The 20,000-nt window shown below is 39.9% G+C and overlaps 3 protein-coding genes and 1 non-coding gene across 6 annotated transcripts in view; 1 reads left to right on the top strand and 3 right to left on the bottom strand.

Annotated features, from left to right (window-relative positions):
- LOC133650113 (arachidonate 5-lipoxygenase-activating protein-like) overlaps positions 1–2,790 on the bottom strand; it is a 14,153-nt gene extending 11,363 nt beyond the window's left edge. The window contains exons 1-2 of the mRNA XM_062046949.1: positions 2,712–2,790; positions 2,572–2,653 (exon numbers count right to left, since the gene is read on the bottom strand). Coding sequence (XP_061902933.1) covers positions 2,572–2,653; positions 2,712–2,784 — 155 coding nt within the window. The 5' untranslated portion in view covers positions 2,785–2,790. The remainder of the gene's footprint in view (positions 1–2,571; positions 2,654–2,711) is intronic.
- Positions 1–20,000, bottom strand: part of LOC133650116 (cytochrome c oxidase assembly factor 4 homolog, mitochondrial-like) — a 324,940-nt gene that overhangs the window by 136,405 nt on the left and 168,535 nt on the right. The window lies entirely within an intron of this gene.
- Positions 5,518–5,589, top strand: trnae-uuc (transfer RNA glutamic acid (anticodon UUC)). Its single transcript has one exon. It is a non-coding gene; the product is annotated as a tRNA-Glu (tRNA).
- The window catches only part of LOC133650111 (SUMO-specific isopeptidase USPL1-like), a 33,889-nt gene continuing 21,554 nt past the window's right edge, over positions 7,666–20,000 (bottom strand). Inside the window, exons 5-9 of one of the 3 annotated variants that reach the window (XM_062046945.1) lie at positions 17,260–17,370; positions 16,976–17,105; positions 12,742–12,867; positions 12,497–12,657; positions 7,666–9,833 (exon numbers count right to left, since the gene is read on the bottom strand). In XM_062046945.1, coding sequence (XP_061902929.1) covers positions 7,894–9,833; positions 12,497–12,657; positions 12,742–12,867; positions 16,976–17,105; positions 17,260–17,370 — 2,468 coding nt within the window. In that variant the 3' untranslated portion in view covers positions 7,666–7,893. Of the gene's footprint in view, positions 9,834–12,496; positions 12,658–12,741; positions 12,868–16,975; positions 17,106–17,238; positions 17,371–20,000 lie in introns of all 3 variants that reach the window. The other 2 variants (XM_062046944.1, XM_062046943.1) reach the window with 2 other exon arrangements.

Here is a 20,000-nt window from a genome sequence, read left to right as displayed (position 1 = left end):
AGAAAAAAAGTTGATTTAAATATTTAAATTGACAATGGGAAATGACATGGGAAAAAAATGTGCATACTTCTAAAATCCATGAAGTTTTGGTTTTCATTTAATAAAATTAGCAAAATTGCTGGCATAAGAGGTTATCATGATAAAATTGGAAATGTTAGCATAATTCTAAGAAGGCGCCAAGTATCAAAATACATTATTTTTAGGTTTTCATTTAATAATTTAGTTTGCCTTAAAACTATTTTTTATTTTTTATTTTATTTTTTTTACTTTTTATTTATTTTATTTTATTTTATGTTTTTTTTTGGGGGGGGGGTATCTGTTTCTCAGTACTTGTATTATGATTTCCCTATCAAATGAATAAATAAATATTATTAAAAAACAAAAAAAACAGGTTCTTCAACAAAAACGGCATACAACAACATTACAAAAATAAATAAATAAAAACAAATCATTGTTATGAATTATTGACCTATTTAAGACTCAAACTACTTGACTTCAAATATTCTACTTTTCATTTTTTAGGGGCGGGAAATGTTGCATATCTTGTGGGTTAGCCTTCAAAAACTGGTTCTATTTATTACAATTGTTTTATTTTTTTTATTTTTTTTCAATTGTTTTGTTTTATTTTTATTTTGGGGGGATTGAGGGAAAAAAGTGTCTGTTTCTCAGTAGCTGTATTATGATTTCCCTATCAAATTAATAAATAAATATTATAAAAAACCCCACCCAAAAACAGGTTCTTTGACAAAAAGGGCATAAAACATTACACAAAAATAAATATATAAAAATAAATCATTGTTATGAATTATTGACCTATTTAAGACTCAAACTACTTGACTTCAAATAGTCTACTTTAATTTTTTGGGGAGTGAATTTTGCATATTTTGTGGTTTTATTTTTATTTTTGTTGCATAATTCTTTTTCAATTATTATTATTATTTATTTTTTGGGGGGTGTGGGGGGAGCGTCTGTTTCTCAGTAGCTGTATTATGATTTCCATATCAAATGAATAAATAAATATTATTAAAAAACAAAAAAACAGGTTCTTTGACAAAAATCATTTGTATGAATTATTGACCTATTTAAGACTCAAACTACTTGACTTCAAATATTCTACTAATAATTTTTTGGGGAGTGAATGTTGCATATTTTGTGGTTTTATTATTATTATTTTTTTTTGTTTGTTTTTGTTTTTTTTTCATTTTATTTTATTTTTATTTATTTTATTTTGGGGGGGGGGGGTTGTGTCACAGTACCTGTATTATGGTTTCCCTATCAAATGAATAAATAAATATTATTAAAAAACAAAAAAACAGGTTATTTGACAAAAAGGGCATAAAACAATACAAAAATAAATATATAAAAATAAATCATTGTTATGAATTATTGACCTATTTAAGACTCAATCTACTTGACTTCAAATATTCTACTTTTCTTTTTTTTGTTTGGGGGGGGGGGGGGTAAATGTTGCATATTTTGTGGGTTTGCCTTCAAAAACAGGTTGTTTTTTATTTTTATTTTTTTGTATTATCTTTTTTTTCCAATTGTTTTATTTTATTTTTATTTTTTGGGGGTTGAGGGGAAAAAAGTGTCTGTTTCTCAGTACATGTATTATGATTTCCCTATCAAATGAATAAATACATATCACAAAAAAATAAATAAAAAACAGGTTCTTTGACAAAAAGGGCCTAAAACATTACAAAAATAAATATATAACATTAAATCATTGTTAGGAATTATTGACCTATTTAAGACTCAAACTACTTGACTTCAAATATTTACTTTTCATTTTTTGGGGGGGCCGGGGGGTAAATGATGCATATTTTGTGGTTTTACCTTCAAAAACAGGTTGTTTTTTATTTTTATTTTTGTGCATTATTTTTTTTCAATTAGTTTATTTTTGTTTTTTTTACTTTTTTGGGTAGGGGCGGGGGGGTTGTGTCTGTTTCTCAGTACCTGTACTATGATTTCCCTATCAAATGAATAAATACATATCATTAAAAAAAAACAAAAAACAGGTTCTTTGACAAAAAGGGCCTAAAACATTACAAAAATAAATATATAACATTAAATCATTGTTAGGAATTATTGACCTATTTAAGACTCAAACTACTTGACTTCAAATATTTACTTTTCATTTTTTGGGGGGGGCGGGGGGTAAATGTTGCATATTTTGTGGTTTTGCCTTCAAAAACAGGTTGTTTTTTATTTTTATTTTTGTGCATTATTTTTTTTCAATTAGTTTATTTTAATTTTTTTATTTTTTGGGGTAGGGGCGGGGGGGTTGTGTCTGTTTCTCAGTACCTGTATTATGATTTCCCTATCAAATGAATCAATAAATATTATTTAAAAAATAAAAAATAAAAATAAAGTTATTTGACAAAGAGGGCATAAAACATTAAAAAAATAAAAAAAGTTGATGTAAATATTTAAGTTGACAAAAATATATATATATATTTGACTGTTTTTTTAAAACATTTTTCTAACTGAGACCCTTCCAGAAGCCCTAAAAGTTTTAAAGAATGTAAATATGGTATTAAAAACCTAAATGCATGAGGGTGGAGGTCCTACCTGGCACAGGACACTCTCTCGAAGGCAGAGGTGTGGGTGTTGTGGATCTTACATTCCTTCTCCACCTTCAGGGCAAAGAAAGCTTTGGCAAAGGAAAAGTGAGAAAGAAATGTCGGCTAGCGAGACGTTTGCTGACATACCGTTCTGCAGTACGCTGAGGAGGGTGACCAGCACCAGCAGGTAGATGTTCTCCACCACCTTCACCTCCATCATGACAAGAAGAAGAAGCTGGCTGACAACAGCGCTGTGTTGACATGCTTCCTCTTTATGCAAACCACCTAGCGTCTCTCTCACTTTGCATCCGCAAATAAAACACCCACAGTACATTCCAGTACTCTCACTTTGCATCCGCACATAAAACACCCACAGTACAATCCAGGACCGCTAGCAAGTTCTGATGGGCCCTGAACCCTCAGGCTAAAAATCCAGCATAAAACTTTAGCATGCTGACGTTAGCTTGTCATAACCGCCACAGTTAGCGTACATACAAGATGGAGACATGTCTCAAAACCCATGAATTTTGGGTCAAAATGATCAAAAATGAGCTAAAATGCTAGCATAAAATGTTAGCGTGCTAATGTTAGCATGATGACTTTGGAAAAGTTTGCATACTTCTAAGACGGCGCCGAGTATCAAAATCCGTGATATTTACTTTTTCATTGAATGAAATTAGCAAAATTGCTAGTTTAAGACGTTAGCATGATAAAATGGGTAAAGTTAGCATACTTCTAAGATGGCGCCGAGTATCAAAATCCGTGATATTTACTTTTTTCATTGAATGAAATGATCAAAATTGCTAGTTTAAGACGTTAGCATGATAAAATGGGTAAAGTTAGCATACTTCTAAGATGGCGACAAGTGTCAAAATCCATGATTTTTAGGTTTTAATTTTGTAAAATTAGCACAATTGCTAGCATAAGACGTTAACATGACAACACGGGTAAAGTTAGCATACTTCTAAGACGGCGCCAACTATCAAAATCCATGATTTTTAGGTTTTCAATTAGTAAAATTAGCAAAATTGCTAGTACAAAATGGCATGATAACATTGGAAATGTTAACATACTTCTAAGATGGCGGCAAGTACCAAAATCCATGATTTCTAGGTTTTAACTTAGTAAAATTGGCAAAATTGCTAGCATAAGACGTTAGCATGACAACACGGGTAAAGTTAGCATACTTCTAAGATGGCGGCAAGTGTCAAAATCCATGATTTTTAGGTTTTCATTTGATATAATTGGCAAAATTGCTAGCATAAGACGTTAGCATGATAACATGGGAAAACCTAGCATACTTTTAAGATGGCGTCAACTATCAAAATCCATGATTTTTAGATTTTCGTTTAGTAAAATTATCAAAATTGCTGGTATACAACGGCATGATAACATTGGAAATGTTAGCATACTTCTAAGATGGCGCCAATACGGAGCCCCGAAAGGGCCATAAAAAAATATTTTTTATAATTTTTTATTTATTTATTTAGACATGTATACGAAGCCCCTAAAGGGACATGGGGAAATTTTTTTTTAGACATGTATCTCTTGCGCACGAGAAAGTATCTTGTGCGCACGAGAAACTGAGAAACTTTTTTATAAAAAACAACACGGGTAAAGTTAGCATACTTCTAAGATGGCGGCAAGTGTCAAAATCAATGATTTTTAGGTTTTCATTTGATATAATTGGCAAAATTGCTAGCATAAGACGTTAGCATGATAACATGGGAAAACCTAGCATACTTTTAAGACGGCGCCAACTATCAAAATCCATGACTTTTAGATTTTCGTTTAGTAAAATTATCAAAATTGCTGGTATACAACGGCATGATAACATTGGAAATGTTAGCATACTTCTAAGATGGCGCCAATACGGAGCCCCTAAAGGGTTAATTTATTTATTTAGACATGTATACGGAGCCCCTAAAGGGACATGGGGAATTTTTTTTTTTAGACATGTATCTCTTGCGCACGAGAAAGTATCTTGTGCGCACGAGAAACTGAGAAACTTTTTATTAAAAAATAAAAATAAAAAAAAATAAAATTATATACATATATATATATATATATATATATATATATATATTTTTTTTTTATAAAAAGTTTCTCGTGCGCACGAGAAAGCATTGGATGCATGCGCGTGGTTTGCATGGCAGTTTAGGAGTTAATTTGGCTGTATTTCCAACTAGGACTTTCCCCAAAAATTAATATTTATTATTTATTTTTTTAATAAAAAGTTTCTCGTGCGCACAAGAAACTTTCTCGTGCGCACGAGAAACTTTTTATTAAAAAAATAAAAATAAATTTTTATAAAGTTATAAAAAATTTTTTTTTTAATTTATAAATTTTTTTTAAACATGTCGTCTAAAAAAATTTTAAAAATTAAAAAATAATACTTTTTTTTGTATAATTTTATCTCGTGCGCACGAGATACATGTCTAAAAAAAATATATAAAAACATTTCCCCCCCCCCCCCATGTCCCTTTAGGGGCTCCGTACGCCAACTATCAAAATCCATGATTTCTAGGTTTTAATTTAACAAAATTGTCAAAATTGCTAGCATAGGACGTTAGCATGATAACATGAGTAAAGTTAGCATACTTCTAAAATGGCGTCAAGTGTCAAAATCCATGATTTTTAAGGTTTTCATTTAGTGTAATTGCTAGCATAAGACATTAGCATGATAACATGAGTAAAGTTAGCATACTTTTAAGATGGCGTCCATACAAAGGCTGGCTGGAAAATATAACACAAACAGCACCACCCTGTGGCAGCACGTAGTAGTGCAGTCTGAGTTCATATTGATAACGATCAAGTTTCTTTGCAATAAATGAGCATGTGAACACAAATATAAATATAAATGAAAAAGCTCCACATTATGCGTCGAATAAAACAAAAGTATATCCTCGGGTGATTAATATGTATACATTATAATTCGCCTTATAAATGCAAGTCCCATATGGTCTAGCGGTTAGGATTCCTGGTTTTCACCCAGGCGGCCCGGGTTCGACTCCCGGTATGGGAACTTCCTTTTTGAGTCGTTCACTCGCCTTCAGTCACAAGCCGCTCAAAGTGCTTCTCTAAGAGCTTCATTCGCCGCTACGACGTCCTCGGATGGGAGGTCACATCCGGTCAAGAAAAACAGCTCAACCCAATTCGAGTATGTCGAAAGTTGAAATATATCCTTAAATTACACTTAAGACTTCCTTTTATGGTCAATTTTAAACTTTACAGTACAGATAACACATTTTGTTGCATTAAGATGCAACAAAATCATGCTAACATCTTATGCTAGGAATGATATCAAACGAAAACCTACAAATAATGGCTTTTGACACTTGGCGCCATCTTAGAAGTATGCTAACTTTACTCATGTTATCACGCTAACGTCTTATGCTAGGAATCATATCAAATGAAAACCTAAAAATAATGGCTTTTGACACTTGGCGCCATCTTAGAAGTATGCTAACTTTACTCATGTTATCATGCTAACGTCTTATGCTAGCAATTTTACTAAACGAAAACCTAGAAATCATGGATTTTGACACTTGGCGCCATCTTAGAAGTATGTTAACATTCCCAATGTTATGTTTTGTACTAGCAATTTTGCTAATTTTACTAAATGAAAACCTAAAAATCATGGATTTTGACACTTGGTGCCATCTTAACATGAGTAAAGTTAGCCTCCTTCTAAGACGGCACCAAGTGTCAAAATCCATGATTTCTAGGTTTTCGTTTAGTAAAATTGCTAGCATAAGACGTTAGCATGATAACATGAGTAAAGTTAGCATCCTTCTAACGTCCTATGCTAGCAATTTTACTAAACGAAAACCTAGAAATCATGGATTTTGACACTTGGCGCCATCTTAGAAGTATGTTAACATTCCCAATGTTATGCCTTTTTGTACTAGCAATTTTGCTAATTTTACTAAATGAAAACCTAAAAATCATGGATTTTGACACTTGGTGCCATCTTAGCATGATAACATGAGTAAAGTTAGCCTCCTTCTAAGATGGCACCAAGTGTCAAAATCCATGATTTCTAGGTTTTCGTTTAGTAAAATTGCTAGCATAAGACGTTAGCATGATAACATGAGTAAAGTTAGCATCCTTCTAACATCCTATGCTAGCAATTTTACTAAACGAAAACCTAGAAATCATGGATTTTGACACTTGGCGCCATCTTAGAAGTATGTTAACATTCCCAATGTTATGCCTTTTTGTTAGTTAGCAATTTTGCTAATTTTACTAAATGAAAACCTAAAAATCATGGATTTTGACACTTGGCGCCATCTTAGAAGTATGCTAACTTTACCCGTGTTATTATGCTAACAATTTTATTAAATTAAATTGCATATGCATCCATGTTTACGGATGTATGTTATATAGTCTTTATATTCCAGACACTTAATCCATTTTGGGGGGAGTTGAGGAGATTATTATGATGCGTTCAAGAGTCTTACGGCCTGAGGGAAGAAGCTGTTACAGAACCTGGAGGTTCTGTTACAGAACCTGGAGGTTCTGCCACAGAACCTCCTTCTAGAGTCCAGCAGTGAAAACAGTCCTTGGTGGGGGTGGGAGGCGTCTCTGCAGATTTTCTGAGCTCTGGTCAGGCAGCAGCTTTTTGCCATCTCCTGGATAGGAGGAAGAGGAGTCCTGGTGATCTTTTCCGCCGTCCTCGCCACTCTCTGGAGGGACTTCCAGTCTGAGGCCTTGCAGGCTCCAGTCCAGACTATATAGTGCCTCTGTAGAACGTGGCACTGCTGAGGGACCAGGTCATATTGTCAGTTATCTGCACCCCCAGGGACTTGGTGCTGCTTACCGTCTCCACTGCTGTGCCGGTGATGAAGAGCGGGGTGTGGCTGGACTGGTGCTTCCTGAAGTCGACCATGATCTCCTTGGTCTTGACCACGTTCAGTACCAGGTTGTTGGTTCTACACCAATCCACCAGACTGTGAGGAAGTCAAGATGACCACCCCCAAACATGTATTTTTAAACAAATCTTTTATCAAAAGCTACTTCTGATCACACGGCTAAAGTAGTAAAATACAGAAATATCAACTTCATGTACAAAGAGAAGAAATGCTCATGTTTATTGAAATAAACACAAAGTGGAAACATTTAATTGAGTAGCAAGTGCAAGACGAGAGGGGAAAATGAAACTAAAGTCAAATGTATGCTCTCTGTTGCAGGGTGCTAAGTGCTTTTTATTGGAGGCCCTCAGGGGCCCGCTTGTACTAAGAAACATTTATAAATAAATAATATATTTGATTAACATTTTAATATGCACTGTAAAGAAAAAAAATCTGTAGAGGGTGTGGTCGCTAGGTTACCCTTGTCCACAGAAGAGCTCCAGGTCGCGCAGCACCTCCGCCTCCGCCTCCAGGGGCATCGGTTGAGCGGACATCGCCAGGAACTCGTCCAGGAAGTTTTCTTGGTGAGGAGTCACGTCTGCGAGCTCCCCGCCGCCGTCTTGCTGGCCGGCGAGCGTGTGGGGGAAGCCCGAGCTGTCGGGCGACAGGTTGTGCGGCGAGAGGAAGGTGTCGTGGGTGGCGTGGTCGTAGGTGCTGGAGGTGACGGCGCCGGCGCCGGGCGAGCCGAGGCGGGTGCTGTCGGGCTGGGGCCGGGCGGCGCCCTGGCGACACAGCGCCCGGTTGAGCTTGGCCAGCTTCTTCTTCTTGGCCTTCAGCTTCTTGCAGAGTTGGTAGCGCAGCGTCGCCGTGTCCACGGGAAACTTCCGCTGGTCTTCGTGAAGGCTCGGCGCAGGCGGGAGGGGCGGAGCTTGAGCGCGCTGGCCGAACGCACAGAACCTCTCGGCGGCCTTCAACAGGAGGTCGCCGCTGTCTTGGGTGCACAGCGGCGCTTTCTGGACGAGGGGCGGAGCCTGAGGTCCATGTTGGAGGCGAGTGGTCGGGTTGAAGTGTTTGCTGAGCAGATAGGAGCAGCGAGGATCCTGCTGCCAAGATGGCGGCCTGCTGTCGCTGGACGAGACAGGCGACGCCCTCTGCTCCGGTGCAGGGGCGGCGTTTGAAGTAAACGCCGCCGGCGGGGAAACAGGAACTTCCTGTTTTAAGAGTCTCCGGCTTCTTTTCGGCGCTTTCTCTGGAGAAGGTTGAGCGGTATCGGCCGCGCTCTGAGGCGCCGCTTCCTCCGATAAGAGGGCGGAGCTATCTGGCGCCAGGTCCGCAGCTGGAAGATCGGTCTCCGGCTCGACCTCCGTCAGCGTGAGCGTGATCTCATCCTCCAATAGACCCTCAAAGGTGTCCAGCAGCGTGGTGGAGCCCAAGGCCAGGTCCACCACATCGTCGGGCGGCGGGGACAGCAGCGACGAGCGAGGATCCTGCTGCCAAGATGGCGGCCTGCTGTCGCTGGACGAGACAGGCGACGCCCTCTGCTCTGGTGCAGGGGCGGCGTTTATTTCCTGTGAGGGCGGGGAAACAGGAACTTCCTGTTTGTAGAGTCTCCGGCTTCTTTTCGGCGCTTTCTCGGGAGAAGGTTGAGCGGCGGCCGCGGTCTGAGGCGCTGCTTCCTCCGATAAGAGGGCGGAGCTATCTGGCGCCGGGTCCACAGCTGGAAGATCGGTCTCCGGCTCCTCGTTGACCTCAGTCAGTGTGAGCGTGATCTCATCCTCCAATAGACCCTCAAAGGTGTCCAGCAGCGTGGTGGAGCCCAAGGCCAGGTCCACCACGTCCAACACATCGTCGGGCGGCGGGGACAGCAGCGACGAGCGAGGATCCTGCTGCCAAGATGGCGGCCTGCTGTCGCTGGACGAGACAGGCGACGCCCTCTGCTCTGGTGCAGGGGCAGCGTTTACTTCCTGTGAGGGCGGGGAAACGGGAACTTCCTGTTTGAAGAGTCTCCGGCTTCTTTTCGGCGCTTTCTCGGGAGAAGGTTGACCGACATCGGCCGCACTCTGAGGCGCCGCTTCCTCCGATAAGAGGGCGGAGCTATCTGGCGCCGGGTCCACAGCTGGAAGGTCGGTCTCTGGATCCTCGTTGACCTCCGTCAGCGTGAGCGTGATCTCCTCCTCCAACAGACCCTCAAAGGTGTCCAGCAGCGTGGTGGAGTCCATGGAAAGGTCCACCACGTCCAACACCTCGTCGGGCGGCGGGGACAGCACCGACGTGCTGGACGGGGAACACGCGGCGGGCTCCGGGTGGTCCGCCGCCGCCTCCCAGAAGACCATGTGGATCTCCTGAGCGGGAACACGGAGTGTCGGGTGGACGCCGCAGTGCGGATGCTTCAGGTCGTCCGACTCCAGCCAGGACCCTGAAAGAAGCGGCCCTGTTTGAGTGCGTCGCAACATATCCTAGCCACACGGTTGCCATGGAAACAAGTCTTGAACCCTGTATACCGGGGGTGTCCAAACTGACAACTGAAAATACAATTTCTTTGGCCTGATAGCGTCTCAAGTAACAAAAAACATAAGCAAAATAAGCTACAAAGAAACGGTAGCATGCTAACAATGCTATGCTAACAATAGCGTGCTTACATTTAGCATTAGTGACATACCAAAACATACACTTGCTAAATTAGTTAAACGCTAAAATGCTAACTAACGTGCGTCAAGTACCAAAATATATTTCTCTGATAAACTTGTTGGAAATGCTAGCCGGCTGACATTAGCACCAAAATAGGACTGAGGTTTAACCCTACAAAATGAGCTGGAAAAACTAATGTTAGCGTGCTAACATTAACACCAGCCAGTTAGCTTTAGTGAAATACCAAAATATGAGGTATGTACCTGATAGACTAGCTTTAAAAAGTTACAATGCTAATGTTAGCATGCTCAAATGCTCATTGTAACATTAACATGCATCAAGTACCAAAACATGACTTGGTGTGTACCTACAAAATTTCTAAAAAAAAATTTGAAAAATTAAAAAAAAAAAAAAAAAAGCTAGCATACGTTAACTAATGGTACTTTTTAGCATGCTAAGTAACAAAATATTTCACGCTGAGGAAAAAAATAATAATTTAAAGCTAATTTGACTGGTGTAAACCTACAAAAATAGCTTTGAAAAAAAGCTAGCATACGTTGTTAGCATGCTAAAAGGTATCATTAGTTAACAAAATATTTCAAGCGGAGGAATTTTTTATTTTTTTTAGCTAATTTGACTGGTGTAAACCTACAAAAAAAAAGCTTTAAAAAAGTTAGCATACGTTGTTAGCATGCTAAAAGGTATCATTAGTTAAGTAACAAAATATTTCAAGCGGAGGAATTTAAAAACATTTTTTTTTAGCTAATTTGACTGGTGTAAACATACAAAAATAGCTTTAAAAAAAGCTAGCATACGTTGTTAGCATGCTAAAAGGTATCATTAGTTAAGTAACAAAATATTTCATACTGAAGAAAAAATATATATATTTTTTAGCTAATTTGACTGGTGTAAACCTACAAAAACAGCTTTAAAAAAGTTAGCATACGTTGTTAGCGTGCTAAAAGGTATCATTAGTTAAGTAACAAAATATTTCACAATGAGGAAAAAAAAATTTTTTGGGCTAATTTGACTGGTGTAAACCTACAAAAATAGCTTTAAAAAAGTTAGCATGCTAAAAGGTATCATTAGTTAAGTAACAAAATATTTCACACTGAGGAATTTATTTTTTTTTAAGCTAATTTGACTGGTGTAAACCTACAAAAATAGCTTCAAAAAAAGCTAGCATACGTTGTTAGCATGCTAAAAGGTATTATTAGATAAGTAACAAAATATTTCACACTGAGGAATTTTTTTTTTTTAGCTAATTTGACTGGTGTAAACCTACAAAAATAGCTTTAAAAAAAGCTAGCATTCTAATGTTAACATGCTGACAGGTATTATTCTTCAAGTAGCGCACTAACATGCTAACTCTAACATGTGGCAAGTACCAAAATATGAGGTGTGTACCTAAAAAACCAGCATACTAAAGTTAGCATGCTAAAATGCCAACTGTAACATGCATTAAGTACCAAAATATAACTGAGGTGTATGAAATTGGCTAAAAAAAAAAAAAGCTAGCATGCTAACGGGTATCATGCTATCTAAAATATTCGACGCTGAAGGTGTATACCTGCAAAATGAGCTAAAAAAAAAAACTAGCATACTAACGTTAGCATGCTAAAATGCCAACAGTAACATGCGTCAAGCACCAAAATATGACTGAGGTGTATGCAATTAGCTACAAAAAAACCCAACATACTAACCATAGCATACTGAGTATCATGCTTTTTAAAATATTCGACGCGGAGGTTTATACCTGCAAAATTTGTTAAAAACAAACTAGCATACTAATGTTAGAATGCTAAAATGCCAAGTGTAACATGCATCAAGTACCAAAAAAAAAGACCGAGGTGTATGAAATTGGCTAAAAAAAATAAGCCGGCATGCTAACAGGTATAATGCTATATAAAATATTCGACACTGAAGTTTTATACCTGCAAAATGAGCTAAAAATAAAAATAGCATACTAACGTTAGCATGCTAAAATGCCAACAGTAACATGCATCAAGTACCAAATTATGACTGAGGTGTATGAAATTGGCTAAAAAATAAGCTAGCATACTAACCGTAGCATGCTAATGGGTATCATGCTTTTTAAAATATTCGACGCTGAAGGTTATACCTGCAAAACGAGCTAAAAAAAATATAGCATACCAACGTTAGCATGCTAAAATGCCAACTGTAACATGCATCAAGTACCAAAAAAAAGGCTGAGGTGTATGAAATTGGCTAAAAAAAAAAAAAAAAAGAAGCTAGCATGCTATCTAAAATATTAGACTCTGGAGGTTTATACCTGCAAAATGAGCTGAAAAATAAAATAAAATAAAGCTAGCATGCTAATATAAAAAACTAACAATAGAATGCAAACGATTGTGCCATAAAAAACTTAGCTACGGGCTTCACCTCTGATGCATTGAATAATCCAAAAAAGGCAAGAAGAGCGCCACCTACCGTCAGGCCTGCGCGTCCACGTGACAAAGTGCTTGGCGTGCTGGTCGTACTGCACCACCGCCGTGACCGCGTGGCTCCGCCCCTTGAAGGTGAAGGCCAGTTGGGTGACATCACCGTGGGCCAGACCCTCCACAAAGTGCAGCGCCAACACCGCAGACAAACTGTGGGAGGGGAGGGGAGGGGAGGGGGAGGAAGAGCGGCTCAGGCGGGGGACGTCACCTGGGGACCTGACAGCTGTCACTCACCTCTCCAGCCTCATGCTCCGCCTCTGGTTCTTGGCCTGGCACACGTTGCACGGCGCCAAGTGGCTGGCGTGGAGCGGGTGCCAGTCGGGCAGGATGTTGGTGAAGGTGGCGAGCGTCTTAGTGACTCTGGGAAGGTGGAAATGCTTTCAATTGACTGTCCATCACAATGACATGCACATGTGTTATGGCCAATTATGCAAATCAGATGACATGTCCTGAGGACTAACCATCAAGTTTCATACTCAGTTATAACACACCTTCCCACCACTTGGGGCAGTCATGGCCATCTCAAACACAGTTGTAACACACCTTCCCACCACTTGGGGCAGTCATGACCATCTCAAACACAGTTGTAACACACCTTCCCACCACTTGGGGCAGTCATGACCACCTCAAACACAGTTGTAACACACCTTCCGACCACTTGGGGCAGTCATGACCATCTCAAACACAGTTGTAACACACCTTCCCACCACTTGGGGCAGTCATGACTATCTCAAACACAGTTGTAACACACCTTCCCACCACTTGGGGCAGTCATGACCATCTCCAACACAGTTGTAACACACCTTCCCACCACTTGGGGCAGTCATGACCATCTCAGACACAGTTGTAACACACCTTCCCACCACTAGGGGCAGTCATGACAATCTCAAACACAGTTGTAACACACCTTCCCACCACTTGGGGCAGTCATGACCATCTCCAACACAGTTGTAACACACCTTCCCGCAACTTGGGGCAGTCATGACCATCTCAAACACAGTTGTAACACACCTTCCCACCACTTGGGGCAGTCATGACCATCTCAAACACAGTTGTAACACACCTTCCCACCACTAGGGGCAGTCATGACTATTTCAAACACAGTTGTAACACACCTTCCCACCACTTGGGGCAGTCATGACATCTCAAACAAATAGAAGAAGTCTGGAGCTAAAGTCATACAAGTTTATTCGGCGCAAAACATATGACTCAAGCGGTGAAGCGAATTTGGTACTTTGATGCGCACCGACTGGATTCCGTACTACCGGGTGTTGATTCACGTAAAACCAAACGGTGCTACGTCCGGTTTCACGTAAACAACCAGTCAAGCAGCACTGAGAGCCCAACTCCTCAGTAATGTTGCAATTTTCAACACCAACGAAGCAAGTAAAAAAAACCGCAGAACGTAAGGTAATGCACCATTCTTTCAAAATGTGCTAGCTTGATGCTAATCTTAATTGGATTTGCCATAGACAGGCTACTATTAGCATTAGCAAGTTTACATGGCGCTTTCGACTCCTTCAAATTTGGTAATGACAACCACAACCAACATGAATGTTACAATCAAACAGGTGGTGTGTAATAAACACAACACTTACAGTGTAAACACTTTGTAGGGCACAACATAAGGCATTTGACAGGAAGAAAGCATTTGACAAGGATTTCAACTGTGAGGTTAGATATAATTATTGATTATGATTAAAATAAGCAAGATTACTCTTTCAAAATCCCCTATCTTGATGCTAATCTACATTGTATATGCCATTGACAGGCTACTATTAGCATTAGCAATTTTACATGGCGATTTCAACCCCTCCAAATTTGGTAACGAACAATACAACTACGACGCTTGCTACGATCAAACAGCTGGTGTGTAATAAGCACAACACTTGCAGTGAAAACACTTTGTAGGGCACAACAACATAAGACATTCGACAGGGAGAAAGCATTTGACAATGATTTAAACTGAGGTTAGATATAATTATTGATTATGATTAAAATAAGCAAGATTACCCTTTCAAAATCCCCTATCTTGATGCTAATTTACATTGGATTTGCCTTAGACAGGCTACTATTACCATTAGCAAATTTACATGGCGCTTTCAACACCTCCAAATTTGGTAACGAAAACTACAACTAAGACTGACGCTACAATCAAACAGTTGGTGGGTAACAAGCACGATACTTACAGTGTAAAAACTTTGTAGGGCACAACATAAGACATTCACCTTAACGGAGAAAGCATTTGACAAAGATTTAAACTGAGGTTAGATATAATTACTGAGTATGATTAAAATTAAGAGTAAGCGCATTTTGAAAGAGTAATCTATCTGCATGGTAATTTACATTAGATTTGCCATAGACAGGCTACTGTTAGCATTAGCAATTTTACATGGCGATTTCAACACCTCCAAATTTGGTAAATAAAACTACAACTAAGACGCACGCTACAATCAAACAGCTGATAAGCACAATACTTACAGTGTAAACACTTTGTAGGGCACAACATTCGGCAGAATGGAGACAGCTGCTCTCATATCATTTGACAAGGATTTCAACTGTGAGGTTAGATATAATTATTGATTATGATTAAAATAAGCAAGATTACTCTTTCAAAATCCCCTATCTTGATGCTAATCTACATTGTATATGCCATTGACAGGCTACTATTAGCATTAGCAATTTTACATGGCGATTTCAACCCCTCCAAATTTGGTAACGAACAATACAACTACGACGCTTGCTACGATCAAACAGGTGGTGTGTAATAAGCACAACACTTGCAGTGAAAACACTTTGTAGGGCACAACATAAGACATTCGACAGGGAGAAAGCATTTGACAATGATTTAAACTGAGGTTAGATATAATTATTGATTATGATTAAAATAAGCAAGATTACCCTTTCAAAATCCCCTATCTTGATGCTAATTTACATTGGATTTTCCGTAGACAGGCTACTATTACCATTAGCAAATTTACATGGCGCTTTCAACACCTCCAAATTTGGTAACGAAAACTACAACTAAGACTGACGCTACAATCAAACAGCTGGTGGGTAACAAGCACGATACTTACAGTGTAAAAACTTTGTAGGGCACAACATAAGACATTCACCTTAATGGAGAAAGCATTTGACAAAGATTTAAACTGAGGTTAGATATAATTACTGAGTATGATTAAAATTAAGAGTAAGCGCATTTTGAAAGAGTAATCTATCTGCATGGTAATTTACATTAGATTTGCCATAGACAGGCTACTGTTAGCATTAGCAATTTTACATGGCGATTTCAACACCTCCAAATTTGGTAAATAAAACTACAACTAAGACGCACGCTACAATCAAACAGCTGATAAGCACAATACTTACAGTGTAAACACTTTGTAGGGCACAACATTCGGCAGAATGGAGACAGCTGCTCTCATATCATTTGACAAGGATTTCAACTGTGAGGTTAGATATAATTATTGATTATGATTAAAATAAGCAAGATTACTCTTTCAAAATCCCCTATCTTGATGCTAATCTACATTGTATATGCCATTGACAGGCTACTATTAGCATTAGCAATTTTACATGGCGATTTCAACCCCTCCAAATTTGGTAACGAACAATACAACTACGACGCTGGCTACGATCAAACAGGTGGTGTGTAATAAGCACAACACTTGCAGTGAAAACACTTTGTAGGGCACAACATAAGACATTCGACAGGGAGAAAGCATTTGACAATGATTTAAACTGAGGTTAGATATAATTATTGATTATGATTAAAATAAGCAAGATTACCCTTTCAAAATCCCCTATCTTGATGCTAATTTACATTGGATTTGCCTTAGACAGGCTACTATTACCATTAGCAAATTTACATGGCGCTTTCAACACCTCCAAATTTGGTAACGAAAACTACAACTAAGACTGACGCTACAATCAAACAGCTGGTGGGTAACAAGCACGATACTTACAGTGTAAAAACTTTGTAGGGCACAACATAAGACATTCACCTTAACGGAGAAAGCATTTGACAAAGATTTAAACTGAGGTTAGATATAATTACTGAGTATGATTAAAATTAAGAGTAAGCGCATTTTGAAAGAGTAATCTATCTGCATGGTAATTTACATCAGATTTGCCATAGACAGGCTACTGTTAGCATTAGCAATTTTACATGGCGATTTCAACACCTCCAAATTTGGTAAATAAAACTACAACTAAGACGCACGCTACAATCAAACAGCTGATAAGCACAATACTTACAGTGTAAACACTTTGTAGGGCACAACATTCGGCAGAATGGAGACAGCTGCTCTCATATCATTTGACAAGGATTTAAACTGTGAGGTTGGATATAATTATTGATTATGATTGAAATAAGACTACTAATATTGGAGTGGGCCCCGGGCCTATTTGTAGTGGAAAAGTCTGGCCCCGAGGCCAAAAATGTCGAGAACCCCTGAAGTGGACTGACTTTTGTCTTGTGACGGTCTGGCATTGGGCACACTGCAACTCCCAGTGGAAGGTGGTCTGGAAAAGAGGCTCCGCCCACGAGTCGCTGGCCAGCAACAGCGGCAGGGCGAAGACGGGACTCTCCATCTGACCTGAGGTGGACACATAAAACCCGGGGATTAGACACGCCCCTTCCTGCGCTCCCCTCCCCATCTTCACCAGTGACGTGCAGAGGAAAGTGTCGAGAAGGAGAAAAAAAAGCCAGGAGTGAACCGTGAACCTCACCATGAGAGTCCACTCCCTCACCAAGTCTGCAGTGCAACTTAGACTGCAGGGAATCAAAAATGGAGGCTCTCAGGCGCCGCAGGTGCTCGTCGGCGTGTTGTAGGGCGTCACGCGGCGCCATCGCGCTGCCATCTAAACAAACATGTGAGCAGACCGTTAGCTTTGTGTGGGTATGGCAGGGGTCTTCAATAGGGGGCCTGCGACTCCTAGGGGCCCGCAGAGGGGACATGACATTTTAGGTTGCATATATGTGTGTGTATATGTGTGTGTATGTATGTGTATATGTGACCCGTGCTGGCAAAATAAGTCGGAATACGCACAGGCTAATTTTGAGCTACAGGCAAATAAGTGGAAAAAATGTATCTTGGTTGAAATTGAGATTTTCACAAAAATGAGTCCATAAAGCCACAATCTAGCGATCCCAATCATCGAAATAGCAAGAAAACATCTTAAATCACCTTTATTTGAAGGTTTTGTACGAGGTATGTCTTCAGAAATTCGTCCTTTGTGTTAAAATTCCTTGAGAAAATCCAGCGTTTTCAACGCTCACTCGCGGCAACAAGGGGGAATCCCCCTAGGGCAGGGGTCGGCAACCTTTACCACTCAAAGAGCCATTTTGGCAAGTTTCACAAATTAAAGAAAGTAATGGGAGCCACAAAAAATTTTTTTAAATGAAAAACACAGCATACAAAGCTTAAACGCTTTGTGCTATGTTAACTAGGGGTCTCCGACACAAGCACCGGCACGCACTTTAATGTGGAAATTTGATGTTAGTGCAGCCCGTGAGTTTTGAATGAATGGCGCTTGATAGCGTCATACTTGCCAACCCTCTCATTTTTCCCGGGAGACTCCCGAATATCAGAGCGTGATGACACTGCATTTAGCGCCCTCTACAGTCTGCCCTAACAGTGTACCTGCTCGACCACACGTAGAATGCAATTTCAGCTTGCTCACGTAAGTGACAGCAAGGCGTACTAACTCAGCAGCCACACATCTTACACTGACGGTACCAATACCCAGAATCCCATGCAGCCCTAACTCTTCCGCTCAACCAACGCACGGAGAGGGGGGGGTTGATGTGTGGGGGGATTTGGTGGTAGCGGGGGTGTATAATGTAGACCGGAAGAGTTAGGGCTGCATGGGATTCTGGGTAATGGTTGTGTTGTGTTTATGTTGTGTTACGGTGGGATGTTCTCCAGAAATGTGTTTTTCATTCTTTTTTGGTGTGGGTTCACAGTGTGGCGCATATTTGTAACGTAACAATGTTAAAGTTGTTTGATACGGCTACCGTCAGTGTAAGCTGTGTGGCTGATGACTAAGTATGCTTTGCTGTCTCCTGTGTGTGCAAGTAATAACAACATGCAACATGTGGCTGGACTGGCACGCTGTATGTAAATGCTATAGAGGACAATTACTGCAGTGCAATTAGGGCACGCCCTTTATTTAGTAATTAGAGTGTAAATAGGATTATTTTTTCCCTGGGAGTAATCTATGAGGGACACTGAGATCCATAAATCTCCTGGGAAAATCGGGGGGGTCGGCATGTATGTAGCTGAGCCGCATCAGAGTGGTCAAGGAGCCGCATGCGGCTCCGGAGCCGCGGGTTGCCGACCCCTGCCTAGGGGGAATCCCCCTAGCCATATTTGGTATCATTGTGACGCCAAGTTTACATACTTTCTAAAAATGAGCATGGAATTCCCGATGACGCCATTCTGAACCAATATAATTCGAGTTTTTAAACCTGTCCCGACGTAAACAAATCCGGCTTGTTGCTAACTGGTCGCTGTGAGGCGTAGGGATGATACTCGAAACCGGTCTTCCCGGTTGTTTGATAAGAAAAGAACCGAGTCCTCTGACTCGAATCCCTTTTTGAGAACCGGTACCCGTTATCGAGACCACTATAGTAAAGAAAAAGAGTGGAATCCCGTCCCGACCAGAAATGCTCCGTGGGACATCACAAGAAATGACGTCATGTAGCTCAGTCATTAGGCGCAGATAGGGAAAGCAGGAAAACAATGGACGGGAAAAAGCGCTCCAAGGTGTAATAAAGTTCGAAACAAAAAGGTATAATCCAACAAATAACTTTACTGAGAGATTTTAGCAGGGTAAAAACACATGACCAACACTTTTACGACCAACCGGAAACATAGCAACCAGGCTAGCAACGCACCTCCTTTACGGCAGCTGTCGCAACGTTCTTAAAGCAACCGCAGCACATACATATATATACAACACATCTCCCTTTTTTAACTTTTGTTTTTATTTCCTTGTAAACAAAACAAAATCCCACTGTAGATGTGTTGTCTGTCTAATTATAAATAATGCAGACGAGGCGTGTTGGCTGAGTTCTTGACGTTTACTTTCACAGCGTGGCAACATGCAACACTTTTCGGGGTGACCGCGCATGCTCGTAACTCCCGTTGCATGCTGGGTAGTGTAGTTGTTATATTCTCTAGCTCATAACATCTTTCCCCCATAAAGAAATAATGTTAACTCAATAAAGTGTATTTCTTTTTTTTAGCTTTAACTTTTCATTTTTTAGCATTGTAACCACATTTGCAAACAACTTTTCTCTTCATAGAATTTTCTTTCAATAAAGAAATAAAGTGCAAAAATGTCAAAGCATCATAACAAACTGTTATGTCAAATAGCAGCAGAAGTGCACTTTTTGGAGAGCTGTATTATTTTCAGTTTTGTGCCCAAGGGACTGATTTTATTTAACACTATATTATTATTTATACACCTATAGTGATCACAGAGAC

The sequence above is a fragment of the Entelurus aequoreus genome, linkage group LG05 (genome assembly GCF_033978785.1).
Source record: "Entelurus aequoreus isolate RoL-2023_Sb linkage group LG05, RoL_Eaeq_v1.1, whole genome shotgun sequence".
In the NCBI taxonomy this organism is placed as follows: Eukaryota; Metazoa; Chordata; class Actinopteri; order Syngnathiformes; family Syngnathidae; genus Entelurus; species Entelurus aequoreus.
This window is presented reverse-complemented; position numbering and strand designations above follow the sequence as displayed.